The 18927-nt window shown below is 35.3% G+C and overlaps 2 protein-coding genes across 2 annotated transcripts; one reads left to right on the forward strand and one right to left on the reverse strand.

Moving 5' to 3' along the window:
* Window positions 1-1110: 1110 nt before the first annotated feature.
* On the reverse strand, window positions 1111-18323 carry efhb (EF-hand domain family, member B). The gene is given in 13 exon segments (XM_042740291.1): window positions 1111-1257; window positions 1395-1506; window positions 1508-1544; window positions 2429-2505; window positions 2872-2933; window positions 3994-4148; window positions 4417-4484; window positions 4585-4668; window positions 5160-5207; window positions 8358-8442; window positions 8600-8710; window positions 8804-8984; window positions 17736-18323. Coding segments are annotated over 12 exon segments (996 nt in total). The 5' UTR covers window positions 8814-8984; window positions 17736-18323.
* On the forward strand, window positions 10417-17580 carry rab5ab (RAB5A, member RAS oncogene family, b). Its single transcript, XM_042741747.1, has 6 exons — window positions 10417-10482; window positions 12286-12515; window positions 13463-13614; window positions 14749-14871; window positions 15032-15125; window positions 17321-17580. The coding sequence occupies exons 2-6, from the start codon at window positions 12350-12352 to the stop codon at window positions 17434-17436; spliced, it is 651 nt and encodes a 216-aa protein (XP_042597681.1). The 5' UTR covers window positions 10417-10482; window positions 12286-12349; the 3' UTR covers window positions 17437-17580.
* Window positions 18324-18927: the final 604 nt, after the last annotated feature.

Consider the following 18927-nt stretch of genomic DNA (forward strand, 5'->3'; position numbering starts at 1 on the left):
TGTTAATAAAGTAAAGAGGTTCATGTTCTGTGTCTCAAACAAAAGAGATGTAATAATTTACCTGTTAACCAGCAAAGGAATAGGTGTATACTAATGTCCAGGCAGCAAATAATATTATTATTCATAACAGATTACAACACTTGCCCAAACTATATTGGGTAAAGCACACAAACACAGACTCCCACTTATCATCCGTGTGTGATAAAGTCCTTTGGGAGAAAACGGTAATTGACCGCAATCTCCATCTCTCTCAAACTCTAAATGCAGCATACATCCTCCAAGTCAACTCAATAATGTTATCCTGGGAGGCAAAAATTCATTACTAAGCTGAGCTATTATTACGCTACGTTGAGGGCACTTCTTATTGCAGTCAGGCCCGTTGCAGCACTTTGCTTCATTTGACAAGAGACTAAATTAAACAAATAACATGGCCGAAATTACCGCTGACCCAATAATGGATCTGAACTAATAAAATACTGCAGATGCAGAAGTCATGTGGGTCTGAACCCACTTCACTTTGTTGTAATGATTACTAGTTTAGTGTGTCCACACCGATTATTGTACAAATGAAACAAACCTTTCCAGAGGCAATTTCTGCATTAATCATATTACCGAAATAATCCCATGAAAGGCACCTAGAGCTTTACCTCACCTGCTTTTACTTGTCATTTTTTGATGTTATTTTCTCCTAAATGATCCGAATGAAGGCAAAGTTTGAATTATGGAGTCACCAGGGTTTTTATAGTTAACTAAAACAAACTAAAACCATTAAAAAAATTAAGTTGTTACTTGAAATAAACTTGAACTAATTAAATAATTATACATTTTTAATCTATTATTCATAAAGTTAATAAAGATATACACAAATAAAAATGTCAGAAATACAAAAAAAAAATTATTAACTGTTTAACTAAAATGTAAGTGAAAAGAAAAAATATAAAATGTAATTCCAAAGATAAATAAAAACTATAATGGAAATAGTACTATAATAACACTGGGTGTCACCAAGCATTGCTTGCAAGTTGAAACAAATTTCGTAAGGAACACACTTTTTAATGCAAGTCTTTATTTAACGGTGGATTATAAATAAAATAAAATTAAATTTTGTGTTTAATTTGCCCGTAGTTCACCAAGCACATTTCGAAAGTTTTCCACACATACGTCACCAGCAGGATGTCTCATGGATGTCAACTTCCAGGCCTCTTCAAACGTCTCCTCAGCAACACTGAGACCCACTTTTTGGAATATCTGTGCAATCTATGAGTGATATGCAATATATCTTTAGTCCATTTGTAATAATTGTTTGGACAGCCTAAAATCACTTTAAATCATAATGCAACATGACTGTCATCCGAAACTCACCTCATCTTTAGTGCCAGGACTAAAAAAAATACTCTTTCAAGGGCTCCGTAGAAGGAATGCAGAGGGGGGTGCACCAGATCATGTGCTGTTGCTTCGTCTCCATAGTTTGTCCTGTCGCTGACACGTTTGATTTGAGGAGCAGGTATCAGCCCATACAGTTGGTACTCCATATGTGTGATCATCTATTAAAGAGAAGCAATCAGAAGAAACTTAGAAAATAGTACTTTAAGTTTCTAGTTTAATTTTAACCCTGCAAAGCCTGACATGAAATAATTGATTTTTTTTTTTTTTTATGGAACCGTATATTCAACCTTTAAATAAAATATATATAGTTTACATGTGTGTTCTTTGTTGAGTATCATATTTCATATTTTTTCATATGGTATAATGTAGTGTACATGTGGAGGGGAAAAAAAAAATACAGCTCAATTTTATTCAAAGGTTTAGAGAAAAATATGCAGTTTGGTGCAGATGCTGATATTTCTATTACCAAAAAGTAAGATGAAATTCTGATGCTTGTAATGTAAATCAATGACATCTTAAAGTAACTGTAAAAGAACAGTAAAGCAGAATATACATGAAATTTTATAAATATTGGTTGTTGATACCTAAATGCTTAGTTTTATGATCAAAGCTGATGATATGATCATATTTTAAAAAACAAATGGCTGGATAATCAAGTAAAATCAAATGAAGTCCAGCTAAGTTACTTTAGTCCATTAAGTGTTCATCTTGAAATGTAAAAGTTATTCTTAGTTTTACCTTATAAAAATCAGATCAGATTTCACAGCAAAAAGACATTTGAACCACAAGCTGAAAGTAGATGTTTGTACAGTTGTACTAAAATATAAACTATATCAAAAAAGACAACAGAAGTCATGTTGCAGATTGTGTGCAACAGGTTTATCAGCAAAGTTTTGAGCATATTTATAATTCAGAGGCTGTAGAAATGGTTAAGCAACACCTTGAAAAAAAACAACAAAAAGCATGGAGGTTGTTTTAAAGCTTTGTGTAACTTGAATACTTGGGAAGATTAAGGAGATTCTAAGGTTTTGTGCGGACTCACCGGCTGGGGAAAGTCCATCCACGACAGCATTGATGAGAGAAGACGAGGTGAAGAAGTTGTTCTGCACAGTTCTGGGCCTAAAGGGGAAGTTGTGGCCTAATGGTTAGAGAGTTTGACTCCTAACCGTAAGGTTGTGGGTTCGAGTCTCGGGCCGGCAATACCACGACTGAGGTGCCCTTGAGCAAGGCACCGAACCCCCAACTGATCCCCAGGCTCCGCAGCATAAATGGCTGCCCACTGCTCCGGGTGTGTGTGTTCACGGTGTGTGTGTGTGTTCACTGCTGTGTGTGTGCACTTTGGATGGGTTAAAAGCAGAGCACAAATTCTGAGTATGGGTCACCATACTTGGCTGTATGTCACGTCACTTTCACTTAGACAGAGTTTTTGGAGTCTTCCTGGTGCTCCCCACCTTCCAGATCTTCAGGTCTAATCAAAGGCTTCACGGCGCTGGATTCCTGGAGGTCTGTGCGCTGCATGTTAGCTGGGGCTGTCCAAGCCTTCCACTCTACAAGATAAAATATACATTTAAAATATTTCAAGCCTTAAACCAAACCAATTATGCTCAGAGACAAATTGAAACATTGATTTGAAGCAGAACAGTATTTGATAAAACATAAAAATTCCAGTACAAAGTCTTTTGGCATTTTATGAGGTTTTGGTAGATCTGTCATGACTTTAGAGATTTTGTGAGCAAGTGAGCAAGTAATCTGCAAATCTGCTTTGCAAAATGTTAAACTGAAGAATCAAATTTTCCCTTGACCCTAGATTATCATAATTTTCTTTAGAAATTAATGGTTAACTTTTTTTTTTTTTGCTTTGATGACTTTTCAGCATAATTTTCTTTAGAAATTAATGGTTAACTATGGTGAAATTCTGATAGCTTGCAATATAAATTAATGGTAACAATTCTCACTACTCTCAACCAATTCTCACTGTTAACTACCATTATTTGTACTTATAAAGTACTTTATCCTACCCCATACATAAAACTTAACAACTACCTTTCTAACTATTTATAATTAGCTAATAATGATAATTGAATAAAGTGTAACCAAATCAATGAGATCTTTATAACAGTATAGCAGACTTCTTTACATGAAATGATAAAAATATTAGTTGTCAGCCTACAGTATGTCTCTCAATAATACTGCATTGATCTTTACAAGTTCAGTTTTCTGTTCTCTGTAGTTTCAAAAACTATAATGCAATGCAATACAATACTGATTAAGAAACAAATTAATGTTCCTCAAAATCCTAATGATCAAATTTGATATATTTTAACATGAAAAAATTAAGTATGGATAATCAAGTTAACCTGTAAGTTGCTTCAGTCCAATAAATGTTCATCTTGAAATATTACTAACAATATAAAAGTTATTCTTATGCTTACTTTAAAAAAAATGAGTAAAGATTTCACAGCAAAATGACGTGAGGTACGAGCTGAAGGTGGACATTTGTATAATTATACTAAAAGGTCTTTTACTTGCTAAAAAAGCACAAGACAGACCATCAAAGAAATGGCAATGAGCAGTTTAAGCAATTAAGCAAAGATAACAGCCACTGACCTTGTCGTAATATTTGAATTCCTCCAGTAATGAGCCGAAATTCTGGTAGTTGGACTTCTTGAGGTGCTGGCGAACAGCACTGACCACGGCTCGCTGTCTGTCTTTACCTTTCAGGTACTCGTCAGATGGAGTTTGATGGAGCAAGTCACCCACACCTGAGGAGAAACAGGAAGAACTACAAGTGGATGAATCTCTCAAAACCAGTTAAGAACATACCCCAAAAATATGCTTAACTATCTTGAAAATGGGCTTCATTGTCTTTATTTAAAATACAATGAATGTTTTTGAGCTTTGATTATAGTAAAGTCCAAGTTAAAATGTTTTTCACACCAACCAAGAATAAACCATAAACACTCTACGATACTGACTGCTAATTTATTTCTGACATATCAAACTTAGAATGTGACAGACGATTTAAATTACCAAAGCTGTCAGGTTTCATCAAGCCTCCAAATGTGTGATCACTGGGAACATTTAATGTCTCTGCAATTCTGTAAATTAATGCACAGACAGAAAAGATGATTTACACAGTGGCAGAAACTGTGAAAATATCATTAGTATTTAACAAAAATGCTCTTAACCATGACTTACGGATCATGAACTTTGCCTGTTTGAAGCTGAGCCTTTTCTCTGAAGTCGTCGCAGCGTTTGGAAACTAATTTTGCGCTGTTGTGCCTGAAGACATGAAGGTTAATTAATTGTTCATTTCTGATAATGTTGTCATTCACATTGCTATATTAGTTGTCATTAGGGGCTTATTTAGAAATTAAAAAAAAAAAAAATGGATTGTCATTATAAACAGAATACTGAAGATTGCAGACATTCAAAATAGCTGTCAAAATAGTAAAAATGACAACACTGTTACCTTTCTGGAGGCATAATGTTATCCCAAAATACATTCATTTAGCTACAAATGACAATGCAATTAATCTCTGATTTTCTCGATGCTTGTGCTGGGATTAACAGTGGGGTGAATGACCCAATACTCCCTTACAGATGGTGCTGTGTGTATATATATTAGGGCTGGGCAAGTTAACATGTTATCGCGTTAACGCATGAATTAAATAATGCCGACAATTATTTTATGGTGCATTAATGCGGTTTTATTATTATTATTATTTTGAAAGCCCTTTGCTCACAGGCTTTGAATACACATACAGACAAACCATGGGTCACAGGAGGGATGTTGATCAGTACTGGTTTGGGATGGGCATCATCACGCGTCTCAACCAATGAGAGCATTTGGGGTGGGCCTAAGACTATAGCAGAGATCAATCATATGAACGCTCCCGAAAAAATAATTTAGGCTAAGCATCAACATTACATGAAGTGAAGTGACATGTGGCCAATTATAGTGACCCATACTCAGAATTTGTGCTCTACATTTAACCCATCCAAGTGTACACAGTTGTGAATACACAGACTGTGAACACACACCCAGAGCAGTGGGCAGCCATATTGCTGCGGCGCCCCAGGACCAGTTGGGGGTTCGGTGCCTTGCTTTAAGGGTCTCACCTCAGTCGTGGTATTGAGGGTGGAAAATAGTACATTCACTTCCCCCACCTACAATCCCTGTCAGACCTGACTTGAACCCACAACCTTCAGGTTACAAGTTTGACTCTATCCATTAAGCCACGACTGCCCCCATTTATTCATTCAACAATCACAAACCACTGTTCACTGTTATTTTTAAAAGAAAAGAATGCAACATACTTGTAATTATGACTTCATAAGTGGGAAATAGGAAGTTTCGATAGCACGTGAAGACAGCAGAGAAGTGCTCTCACTCAGCACAGTGGAGTGCATCGTTTTGTGATTTATTGTTTTGAGTTGTTTGGGATGTGGTAACACACGGCCCTCTCACAATATATTGCTTTACAGATCTAATCACTCCTGCCACTCAGAAATGTAGACGCAATCATGCTGCACATATCAGAAATTCTGCGCTCCGGTGCAGTTAGCACTACATGCATACCGTGCCCGAGTCCAACTGAACAGTACTGGCCCACCTCTTCCAACTGAGCCTGGGATGGCTAAACGGATCACACTAGTCAAACGAACCAGGCTTTGGGGGTCAAACTCGCTCAGGCACAGTTAAGATTGCCTAGTGTAAGTTCACCCTTATTCTCGCGCATCCCGCACGAGTCTCTACCTGCCTGTACCCGCACTCACCCATGTCGAAAGCTTGCACACTGTGTTCAGGGCCTATCGAGGCCCCGGACACACACAAATTCTGCGTCCTGTGCCTGGTTCGCTAAGGTGTGGGCTGTGCCCCAGTTGGCTCACACCCACGCCTGCGGTCGGAGATATTCACAAAAGTTGACAGGGTAGTAGCCCATAGATATACGTGCATTCTGTCATCCAGCCGAACGAGAGAAAGTGGGTTCTACAGGCACTACTTTGTCGTTCCAAAGAAAGGTGGCGGTGTCCGTCCGATCATAGACCTGAGGCCCATCAACCTTGCATTATATAAATGTGCTTTCAAAATTACAAAGCTGAAACAGATCCTTGCGCAGATTCTACATGAAGATTGGTTTATTTCAGTGGACCTGAAGGACGCATATATTCATTTCCAGATCACCCCTTGACACAGGCGCTTTCTGAGATTCGCGTTCGAAGGCACAGCATTTCAGTTCACAGTGATGCCATTCGGGCTAGCGCTAGTGCCGCGCACATTTACATAATGTGTGGATGGTATTGGATGGTAATATACGGTAATCTGCATCCAATCTCCTCAGAGCATGTTGTGAGGTTGTCTATGATTGGTTGGGGATTATTCTATGTGCTTTGCAAGAACTGTTCATGTTTGCTCTGCCGAGGCTGAGCTTTTTTCTTCGCTGTTCCCACGGCATTGTTCTATACAGTCCCCAAAAGCATCAGCTTCTGATGCCATGTCGAGAGACCATTCTTGAGAGGGAACATCTCCAGTTACTGTCGTAACTTCGGTTCCCTGAGAGATGGAAACGAGACATGGCATAGGCTGCTCACTGCTCAGGTCTGCTGTGCTGTTGATTCAATCGGAAGATTCTGAGCTAATGCCGCCAAGACAATGGCTGGCATTGGCCAGTGAGAGTTGCAACGTCACTGCATTGTGCAATAAGGTTTCAGGCAGGTTTAGGAAGGAAAGGAGTACCCAAAAGCGTCAGCTTCTGACGCCAGGTCTCATTCCCGTCTCTCAGGGAACCAAGGTTACGACATTAACCAGAGACGTTTATATTTAATTTGATTACATTAATGTTTAAGTTGAGATTTACAAGAAATACTTTAACTGCTACTATGTAAAAAGAATACAGCTGTAAAAAAGCACCTTATTTGTTTAACGTGTTTGCAAACCAAATGTTATTGCACTTTTGTTCATATAGCAGTACTTTTAAATGAAAAAGTGCACAATACACTATTTTTGAATTCATTATTGAATTTTGTGCTTAATGCAATTAATTGCGAGCACCAACACACACACACACACACACACACACACACAATATAGATTATATATATAAAATACAGATTTTTTAAAGCTTTTTCTTAAGTCTAAATTTTTTTTAGTTTTGTAAAATAGAAAATGTAAAATATAAATCACTAATCCTGTGATGCAAAGCTGAATTTTCACCATCATTACTTCAATCTTTACCGTCATGTGATCCTTCAGAAATCATTCCAATACGATGATTTTCAGTGCAGTAATTATTAATGCTCAATTATTAATAATGGTTCTTATTATCAATCATGAAAACATTGTTTGCTGCTTAATATCTTTGTAAAAAAAAAGTTACTTTTTTCAGGGTTTTTTTTATTATTAGAAATTTCACTCAATTATCATTTATTTGAGATATATATTATATATATATATATAAATATAAAAACACACCCACACACACACACACACACACATACATACTATTATATATATATAATATACATATATAATTACTGTCACTTTATACATGATCAATTTAATGCATCCTTTTTTACAAAATATTAAGCAAAAAAAAAAAAGTTTCTTGAACACAAAATCAGCATATTACACACACACAAGCAGTGTAATGGTTTTTACAAAATATTAAGCAAAAAAAAAAAAGTTTCTTGAACACAAAATCAGCATATTACACACACACACACACAATAATATAAAATTATACAATTTAATTTTTTTCACAAATATTTACATTTAACAATATAAACATTTAAATTTAATCTGAAAATAGAAATAATATGAAATCACCTTAAATCAATGCTAATAAATCACTGAGCTAATAAATTTTCAGCTATAAGCAAAATATACAGTAAGTTAAGGTGCATGTGTGTGTATACATGTACATTAGTGAGTCACAGGGCCACCGCAGAGAACTGGAGATGGTTCTCACATCATTGTAACGAGGTGTTGGGACACCAAACCTACTATCTCTCCTAAAGTGATTGCAATTGCACTCTCTCTGTCAACACGCTCTCCTGCAACAACAAAGAGACAAATGCAGCCGAAAGCTTTCCATCTGCATTTTCTGAAATGATGCCAAAATAAGCACAAGAAAAAAAGACAACAACAACAACAAAAACGCAAGGTTTAAGCAAAGACAAAGACCTCTAAATGGGCTGCAATCTAACTGACCTACAAAATAGGATCCATGCGAGCGAATGTAGAGCTGATGTCCCTCATCCGCTTCCTTCTTCACCTGATGTGTGGTTTTGGTTGGATTGTTAACCTCACCGCCGTTAGATACTGCATTTAAGAGAATTCACAGATTCGTTGTTTGTTTTGATTGTTGAGTCTATACATGACTATGCTAGTGAGGTTTCACTATTACTCTTAAACACTGGAGCATTGTAACACCAAAAGTGCTTTTCTCAGCATCAAGCCAGCTTGGTAAACCAGGGCCTTGAACTCCTGACCTCCCAAGAGGAGTTTTTTGATAGTTGGCATAACTGACTTCATGAAAATGACGCAGCCTCTCTTGGAAGCATGTTTTTGGTGCGAGATTGATCACTAATCCAGCCTGAAAATGCATGCATACAGTGAACAAACAACACATTTTTCCCATCCATTACATTTGCAAAGAAGTCTAAAGTTACCAACATGCTTTTAACTGGGAAAAAAAAAAAATTCCCATGAATAATTTTTCAAGTCTAAAAAAAGACTTAGTTTTCTCTAAACATTTAGTATTTTGATTTTGAGTGAAATATGACTGGTTAACCACAAGTTAAAACAGTTTAAATATGAAGCAATAAGAATGAATATGGTCACTAAAACAATTTGACATGATGACTGTCTTGTGTGCTGGCAATATCAGGATCATTTGCTTTTCCATGGAAGACCCGAACTGTCCCAACTCAGAAAAACAGAGCAAAAGTGACAAACTTTCTCACCACAGGTGGAGTTACAGTCTGTAAGTAAGTAAATAAATAAATAAATAAATAAATAAATATTTTATACAATGCCAGTCAAAGGTTTGTTTTTTCAAAGGTTTTATATACACACATATACAAAACTTACATATACACACACGCACAAACATATATTATATATACACACACACGCACAAACATATATTATATATATATATATATATATATATATATATATATATAATAATATATATACACATATACACACACACACATACATACATACAGTAGCTTACACACATACAGTTAGTAGCCTAGAAGAAAATTGGAGATGACCCACCCTTGGTGTAATTTCTTTGAGAATAGTCTTAGTTGTGTCACCAACTGGAATGAGCTTTCCTGCCTTTCAGTGTAAATTATTATACATTAATATTCCGTAATACTTGTTGCATAATTTTACTCAATAAATCCATGTACAAGATCTAAACTGCCTCTGAGAAATAATTAGTCATACCGCGCGGATGTTTGGAAACGTGTCTCTGCGTCTCCAGGTGGATGAATTCCGCTCTATGACACTCATGCCTACACACTCACACATTTAATGCAGATTTATTTACAACCTGTCCGAAAGTCGATTTCCAAATTAAGCGTGTTTGTTTTATATTCTAAAATTATCCTGTCTATTATCTACCTGCTGCAAAGACCTAAGTTACCAATGCGCTTTTAATGGGAAAAAAGACTAGTTAAAAAAAAAATTCTAAGTATTGTTTTCAATAAAAAAAGTGAATAGTTGTTGTTTTAACACGTTGTTTTAAAAAGGCTCATTAACTACCAACAATAACTATACATGACTGTAATATGACTTTAGTGAATTTCAAAGGTTAAATTAAATGTGCAATCTAATAATAATAATAATAATAATAATAATAATAATAATAATAATTATTATTATTATTATTATTATAATTATAGTAATAATAATCTCAATTACAATTTATAATCAAAATTATAATCCTGTGTGTTATGAAACTAAAATATTTGTGATGAGCGTTGTTCTGATTGGCCGATTTGTCTGCGATGAGTCTGACGTCAGATCCAGTCATCATCAGTTTAGATGCAAAAGGGGAAGTTGGGAGGAACCGACGGAAGGTACGAGTCTCTGGGCTTTAAACATTTGTACGGTTATGTTAATATGAATGTTTTTTTTTGCTTTGTTTATGAAACACTCCATACTGTTGTCCATTTATTTCCGATTTATTGGTTTTTAACGGTTTATGTATGAGGTGTCACGCTCAGTGCTGTGTGTGCGAGCATAGCGCGCGGCCTGTTTTTCTCCTAGCATTAGCATCATTAGCTTTTGGGAACCGTTTTGAACCGGAGAATCTGAGAAACCGACGGACCCGTTAACGTACCGCTGAAAACACCGTCGGAACACGATTGTCATTGAGTTGACTGTGTGTTTACGTGTGCGTATTAGAAAGAAACATACAATATCACTAGCACAGTTAGCATCACAAGCTAACAGGCAACTCCAGCTTCATATCGTGCCATTAAATAACGTTACGTGTACTATTAAATAATTAACAATAATTACAAAATTGTCTAGGAAACACGATATTAACCGATCAAAGCCTGCTGCGGTTTGTTTTGATGAGCCAGATTATCCCAAACATCAAATAAATCACGTTTTATCACTAATGTTTATTTAATTTGAGCATATCCTATCAATTCTGATGCGAAATGTAAATAAATTGCTATTTACAATCGAGCACAAAACAAGCACTGATTGATCATTAGTGTCAATAAGTCACTCTGTCTCATACTTTCTATATCACATAAGATCTAACAGGGTTGTATGTAAAGTATGTATAGTTAGAATGTAATGTAGGCATTGGGACTTGGGCTGTGTTTGAATAGCATCTCACCCCACTATTCTTACAGTTTCTGCAGTGTACATGGAATGTGTACATTATGGAAGTTTTCTTCCGAATTACCTACTATATTTTAGTACTTTACAATCGTACAAAAACACCTGAAATGTATACACCAAAAAGTGAAAAACTTGTATGTCCATGTTAGTTCAGTGTGTAGGCACAAAAAGTCAAATTTAGGAATTAGAAAGTAAAAGAAAATGCGGATATCGATGATGTTCTTGTTCTGGCTCTGAACACTTGCTGCACATTTTTGCCTACTAATAAATATTCTTTTTTTTTTTTCCTGTGGTTGTTAATGGGTTTTTGTTTATTATTAAATCAATTAATATTACTACTAAAATCAGTTGGCAGTAAACAATCTCATAATTTTGACAATGTGTCATTTTTAAATTTCATAATTATATGGTCATAACTTCATTTTTTTAAATGTCATAATTATGACTGTCAATTTAATTTTTTGTTTCATAATTCTGACTTTTCATGTCAATTTCATGTTTTGTCATAATTACGTCTTTCTATTTCATAATTATGCTTATCTAATTGTGATGTTTTTCTCATGTAGCAGGAATTATGATTTTTTTTTCTCATGTAGATTGTATTCCATCCCCTTCATGGCTTTGGTGTTTGTTTGTGGCGTTTAAGGATGTCACTGGGTTTTTGGGTCAAAGCACAAAGGATTTTTAAGGCTTAACACAGTGGCAGTTCCTAAACAATGTCTGTTGTCTGTGATTTAGTCATGTGACCACACATTGGTATGGATGTAATTGATGGCGTGACAAACTACACAATAGATGTGTTTTTACTATATCAGTGTAACAGTCTCATATTACAATATATGAACTGAAGATCTGGGTCTCAACTTGTAGGATTGTGCTCATTACAGAATATAGAAAATGGCATATTGCAACTCTTGTTATCCTCAGGTTGGATTTGGCTAACCAAGACACCCCGATATATTACATTACGTAATAGTGTTAACTTACGAACGGTACTAGATTATTAATGTTTGTCCCCACAGATCTGGGAGTGACCGTTTGAGAAGCACCTCTTGACTTCAGTACAGGGGATTGGGGCTTAGGGTCATGGCAGGAAGAGGTGGAGCAACGAGACCTAACGGGCCGAACGCCGGCAACAAAATCTGTCAGTTCAAACTAGTGCTCCTGGGAGAGTCCGCTGTGGGGAAGTCAAGTCTAGTCCTTCGCTTTGTAAAAGGACAGTTTCACGAGTTTCAGGAAAGCACAATAGGAGGTAAGACAGACATTATATTGCCTGCTTATAATAACCCATATCTGATGTGATGCTAAAGCACTTATGCATGGGCAGTTTGAACAAAATCGTATATAACAGTAATGGTGTATCACTAGTATAACTCTTTTTTTTTTTTTTGGCTGGAAAAAAGAAAGAAAAAAGACCCATGATTTTCCATATGAATAGCTGAGTTATTTTATTATCATGATTTGTACAGTAAACACAATATTAGCTAATCAAAGCCTGCTGTGGTTTGTTTTGACAAGTCGTGCTTTATCAAATGTTTATTTAATTTGATATATGGATAGGCAGTACAGCCAAAATTGTGTGTTATGGTAATGGTACTAGTCTTGTACTAGTTATTTTTGCTGTACGGATGGCCAAAATTAACAAAATCTTATATTATGGTAATGGTATGTCACTATATAACTTATTTTTGCTGTCTTTTCAATTATGGATGGGCATTATTACTTAGATTTTATATTACAGTAATTGCATAACACAACATAACTAATTATTTTTGCTGTAATTTCACTTGTGGATGGGCAGGATGACCAAAATTGTATATTATAGTAGTAATATGAGATAACTATTTCTTTTGCCAGAAAAATAAAATAAGTTGTGTATATTAAAAACTCTTGATGAGCCAGTGGTTAACTATGATAACCAGTTAAATACATAAAATAACCAAATAATATTATAAAATAGAAAATTCACTGTAAATTCTGATTTGAAGAGCCACATTCGTCCTTGTAATAAGTCAATATACACAATGACAACAGTAAACAGGCACAAAGAGTTTTTAAGTTATCAACACCCTTTAACATCTCAATCGGCTAAAACATTTCTAGCATTGGTATATGCGGTCATACTGCCCAGCCGTAATTACAAGCAATTACCAGATACTGATGGCAAGATCTGACCGGTCTCTGTCCTCTCTCCACTAGCTGCCTTCTTGACTCAGACAGTGTGTTTGGATGATACAACAGTCAAGTTTGAGATCTGGGATACAGCTGGCCAGGAGCGTTACCACAGTCTGGCCCCAATGTATTACAGAGGAGCGCAGGCGGCCATAGTGGTGTATGACATTACAAATGAAGTGAGTCCTAACCCGCTTTGTTTACTCTGCAGCTTAATTAACAAATCAGATTTTTTGAGTCAAGTTAAGTCGCATTTATTTATAAGGCATTTTATACAATACAGATATAAATGGGAAAATAACATGATGCAGGTGTCTTCGAATATGTGACCCCGGACCACAAAACCAGTCTTAAGTGTCACTTGTTTTGAAATTGAGATTTATACATCATCTGAAAACTGAATAAATAAGCTTTGCATTGATGTATGGTTTATTAGGATCAGATATTTGGCCGAGATACAACTATTTGAAAATCTGGAATCTGAGGGTGCAAGAAAAAAAAAAATTAATAATAATAATAATAATAATAATAATAATAATAATAATAATAATAATAATAATAATATCAAATTTTTGAGAAAAATCACCTTTAAAGCTGTCCAAATTAATTCTTAGCAGTGCATATTAATAATCAAAAATGAAGTTTTGATATATTTACGGTAGGAAATTTACAAAATATCCTCATGGAACATGATCTTTACTTAATATCCTAAAGATTTTTGGCATAAAAGAAAATAATTTTGAACCATACAATGTTCTTTTGGCTATTGCTAAAATTAAACCCCAATGACTTAAGACTGGTTTTGTGGTCAAGGGTCACATATAAGAAAAATTCAAATTTTGCTAGTCTCGTCATTCAGTTTTAGTGAGTTCTGGGTTGGTTCAGATTCAGCACAATAACTCTGTAAAGATCTACAGAAAACAGCAGTGTTGTTTAGCTCAAGACAGTTCAGTGTCGATTCATTTCAGTTCAATTAAGTTTAAGTCCAAAAAGAGCATTTATTGAAACTAGGCTGCAAAATGACTCCGTCTAAAATCCTTTCAGCAAACCTGCAACCCAAGTGTGAATGTGGCAAAGTGGTGTTACTCATTTCACATGCAAAAGAGGTTTTTATATGAATACAAAAAAACATCCCATTAAATTCTGCAATTCAGTGAGGGTGAAAAACAGTTGAAAAAAAAAGTCATTTTTGGATCTGTGAGAAAATAACTATGAGAAAGGCATGATATGTTCCCTTTAAGCACAAACGAAAAAGCTCTGAATCCAGAAAATGCTCTACAAATATGCATGTTTTTCATTTTTTTTTCTTTCAGGAATCATTTGCACGTGCGAAAAACTGGGTGAAAGAGCTTCAGAGACAAGCCAGTCCAAATATTGTAATAGCTTTGGCTGGAAACAAGGCAGACCTTGCCAACAAGAGAGCACTGGACTTTCAGGTTTGCGATGTTTGAACAGCCACAGAGGAGCAGACGCTTCCTGTTGGCTTTACAAATGAGATGTGGAACTGTTTATAAACAAACATGCCGTGCAGACTTCCAGTCGATTAGAACTGTCTGTTTAGAGTCTGAAACCCTGACTTCTTTTTTTGGTTCACAGGATGCACAGTCATATGCAGATGACAACAGTTTGCTCTTTATGGAAACATCGGCAAAGACTTCAATGAACGTGAATGAGATTTTTATGGCCATTGGTAAGTTTATCAACCAGTTTGACTCACTACTCTTAGTAAACAGTTCTACACTGCCATTCAGGAGTTTAGGATCGGTATGATTTTTAGTGTTTATGAAAGAACACACTTTTATTTTTGCTCAATAATAATACAGTAATATTATGGAAGCATATGGGTAGCAAAATTTTGAATTTTAAAATGTATTAATTACAATGTAGTATGTAAAATGGCAATGTAGGGTAAACATACCCATTACGCACACTTCCATTTTGAGCTCAGATTATAAAAAGAAAAAAAAACACCAGTGTATGATGTGATCCTCAGTCGTTTAGTGTATGATGGCCAATATTTACAAGTCACAAAGGAAAACTGGCCATCATACACTAAATGACTGAGGATCACACACTACCAGGCCTTCAAGTTGTTCTGATCACAAACTCATCCAGAAACATGTGCATTGTTGCTAGAAAACACTTGAAATTATATGAAAACAATGGCTTCTAAAACCCCTACGTTTACCCTATTTCTTTATTAAAATGTACATTTTCCCATACATATGTGCAACATTTAGTGCAAAATGAAAATGTAAACATCTAATCAATTTGGGTAATACAATTTCATTTTAATTTTGTTAAAATATGTTTTTAATTTACATATTGTGCAGAAAATGGCAAATGTAAGTTAATAAAGGGTATGTATGTATGTATATGTATATATTTATAAATGTTAATGTAACTCAGTTTTTTTTATTTTGCACCAAATGTTGCACATATGTATGGGAAAATGTACATTTAAATACAGAAATACATTTTATTTTACATATTGCATAGTCATTTTGCATATTAAATTTCAAAATGGATTTTGCTACCCATGCGCTTCCATATAAAACCAGTAATATTGTAAAATAACTTTTCTATTTGAATATATTTTAAAATGTAATTTATTCCTGTGATGCGCAGCTGAATTTCCAGCATCATTACTCCAGTCTTCAGTGTCACATGATCCTCCAGAAATCATTCTAATATGCTGATCTGCTGCTCAAGAAACATTTCAAATTATTATCCAAGTTAGAGGTACAAAAATGTAAACACCCTAAATTTTGTACCTGAAATATCTGGTTTCACTCAAAAAAAAAAAAAAAAAGTGTCAGTTTCACGGTTCACCAAAAAATTTAATTTGCTGAAAACGTTCTCAGTTCATTTCTTCATTTAAGGAAGATCAGATGTGCTGAAACATTTAAATGTTAACTCAAACCTCATCTGTTTAGCTGTGCATTTACTGAAGGAGCACTGTGCTGTGTCCGAACTGATTGCACTGTATTTTATGTATAATCATTTTCTATTTTTAACACTTTTAATTAACTTTTAATTCATATTAATTCAATTTGTAAATAATTTTAAGATTTTAAACTCTGTTTTTATTGTTGTGATTATTTTTTTATGATTAAGTCATTTTATGTAAAGCACTTTGAATTACCATTGTGTATGAAATGTGCTATATAAATAAACTTGCCTTGCCTAAACAGATTTGAAGAAATGTAGCATTCCATCACTTGCTCAGCAATGGATGCTCTGCAGTGAATGGGTGCCGTCAGAATGAGAGTCCAAACAGCTGATAAAAACATCATAATCCACAACAGTCCAGTCCATCAGTTAGCATCCTGGGAAGTGTCCAGATGAATCTGGTGTTTTGGGAGAGTGGAACCGATATTTTTTAAACCGGGTCCCAGAGTGGATAAATCTGAAAACGCCGCCCTTGTGCTTTCGTGTGGACACCGAATCCCTATATTTTCTGAAACGATGACTTGATCTGAGAGGACAGCAGGGGGTGGACTTTTTAACTGGAGGAAGCATTACTATGGATTATGCACTCATATTTTGGTGAAAGTTTAAATTTAAAACATCTAGATATATCATGGATTTGTTTCTTACAAATGCACAGTTTTTCACTTCACAGGAGGTTAACTGATGGACTGGAGTGTTGTGGATTATGAGGTTTTCATCAGCTGTTTGGACCTTCAGTCTGATGGCACCCATTGACTGCAGAGGATCAGCTGATGAGCAGTGATGCTATCTTTCTACTAAATCTGTTACAATAAAAAAAAAAATAATAATCTGCATCTTGGAAGTTCACCCTTATAACCTTTAACTTGCAAACATAATGAAATATTTCTTATATTTACAAAAATGCCTCTCTTGTGTGTTTTTGCACTTTAGCAAAGAAACTACCTAAGAATGAGCCCCAGCCTGCAGGTGCCAATACGGGACGCAACAGAGGTGTGGATCTAACAGAAACGGCACAGCCTGCGAAAGGTCCCTGCTGTAGCAACTAAACGGCGACGGTCCTCACCTCCTAACCAACCGCATCACATCTGGACATGGGGCTCCTCCTTCCAAACCTCGCTCCTTGGATTAGCTAAAGACTCTGTATAGCTGTGTTTCTAATACTTTTTTTTACTTTTTATTTTTAAGAAAAATATGTAAATCAGCAGTCTACTGGATGCATGTATCACTACAAATGCTAAATACACATTTTAACTTAATTCTGCAGGAGAACAAACCCGAATGAAAGCGCACGAGAGAGTGAAATATTGAGTGTGTTTGTATGTGTTTAGTATGTGGAACTGATTACCTTATAACCAGGCCCAGGCGCAATCTGCAGACGTTTTCTGCAAAAATGGATTAAAACAATGTGTTAAATGAAGCTATCCTTAGTGGTAAGTGTAAGCATAATCAAATTAGCAAACTAATAAACTTCATGAATGCATTACAGTTCTGTGGAAATCTGCATGCAGATTTCGTGTAGGCCTGTTTATGACTCAAAATTGAATCAGAGAAAGAGTTTAAAAACTGTTTTAGAAAAACCAGATCCCCCACCTGCCCCATCAGCAGTTGGTCTAAGTTGCTTTTTGGTTGTAGTTTGGATGCAGTAGCTCCATATTTTAGTCAAGCATTCCTCAGTGCATCTGCTGTGTCCTCAATACAGCACATATTGCAGTATGGCCATGATGATAGTGAAAATATTGGCCTTTCATGAGTGTGACTCAAAGTCATCCAGCTCTTTGGCAGAAGGGATCTTACAAATGGCTTAGTGAATCGATATAGTTTTTGGGATAAAGAACAAATCAAGGAAGGTAGTCGGTAGAACATGTTCAGCCTGCTTTATGAATGATTATTATTATTAATTGGGACTGTATTCTCAACTCTGTGTTATGCTTATACATTTATTGCCAGGCCCAGATGGACTCAAGTTTATTGGTAGCACATAAAAAAAATAAATACTAAATAAATTTTCAATTTTTATTATCAATTAGCATGGGGGGTGTATGTAAGCAAGCCACCTCCACAAAAAAAAAAAAAAAAAATTATCTCTCACAATTCTGACTTCTCACAACTGAAAGATATAGTCTTGGAAATCTGGAAGTTAAAAAAAAACTTTATATCTCACATTACTGAGAAAAAAAAAAAAAAAACCTTTAGAATTCTGACTTTTTCCTGTTGTGGCAAATCCATGTTTTACAGTAGTCAACATTTGAAGTGGATCAAAAAGACAAGAACACATTTTGGTTTTATGACAACTTTGATGAAAGGTTTTGATCCACTTCAAATGTTGACTAGTTTATTTCGCAATTCATAGCCTCTTGCAAATTTTTTCCTTTAGAATTCTGAGTTTACAGTGCCCAATTCTTGCTTTTTTCCCTCTGAATTGCAAGTTTATATCTTGTAATTCTGACTTTTTCCTCCCTCAGAATTCTGAATTGTGAAATATAATCTCTGAATTGCAAGGGCAAAAAACAATTTGTGAGATAAAAAGTTAGTTCCAT

This window comes from Cyprinus carpio, chromosome B16 (assembly GCF_018340385.1).
Source record: "Cyprinus carpio isolate SPL01 chromosome B16, ASM1834038v1, whole genome shotgun sequence".
Lineage (NCBI taxonomy): Eukaryota > Metazoa > Chordata > Actinopteri > Cypriniformes > Cyprinidae > Cyprinus > Cyprinus carpio.

Coding starts and splice junctions, on each gene's coding strand:
- rab5ab (XM_042741747.1), top strand. CDS start 12,350: ATGGCAGGAAGAGGTGGAGCAACGAGACCTAACGGGCCGAACGCCGGC. Junction 13,615..14,748: donor TGTATGACATTACAAATGAA/GTGAGTCCTAAC, acceptor TTTTTCTTTCAG/GAATCATTTGCACGTGCGAA. Junction 14,872..15,031: donor AGAGAGCACTGGACTTTCAG/GTTTGCGATGTT, acceptor TTTGGTTCACAG/GATGCACAGTCATATGCAGA.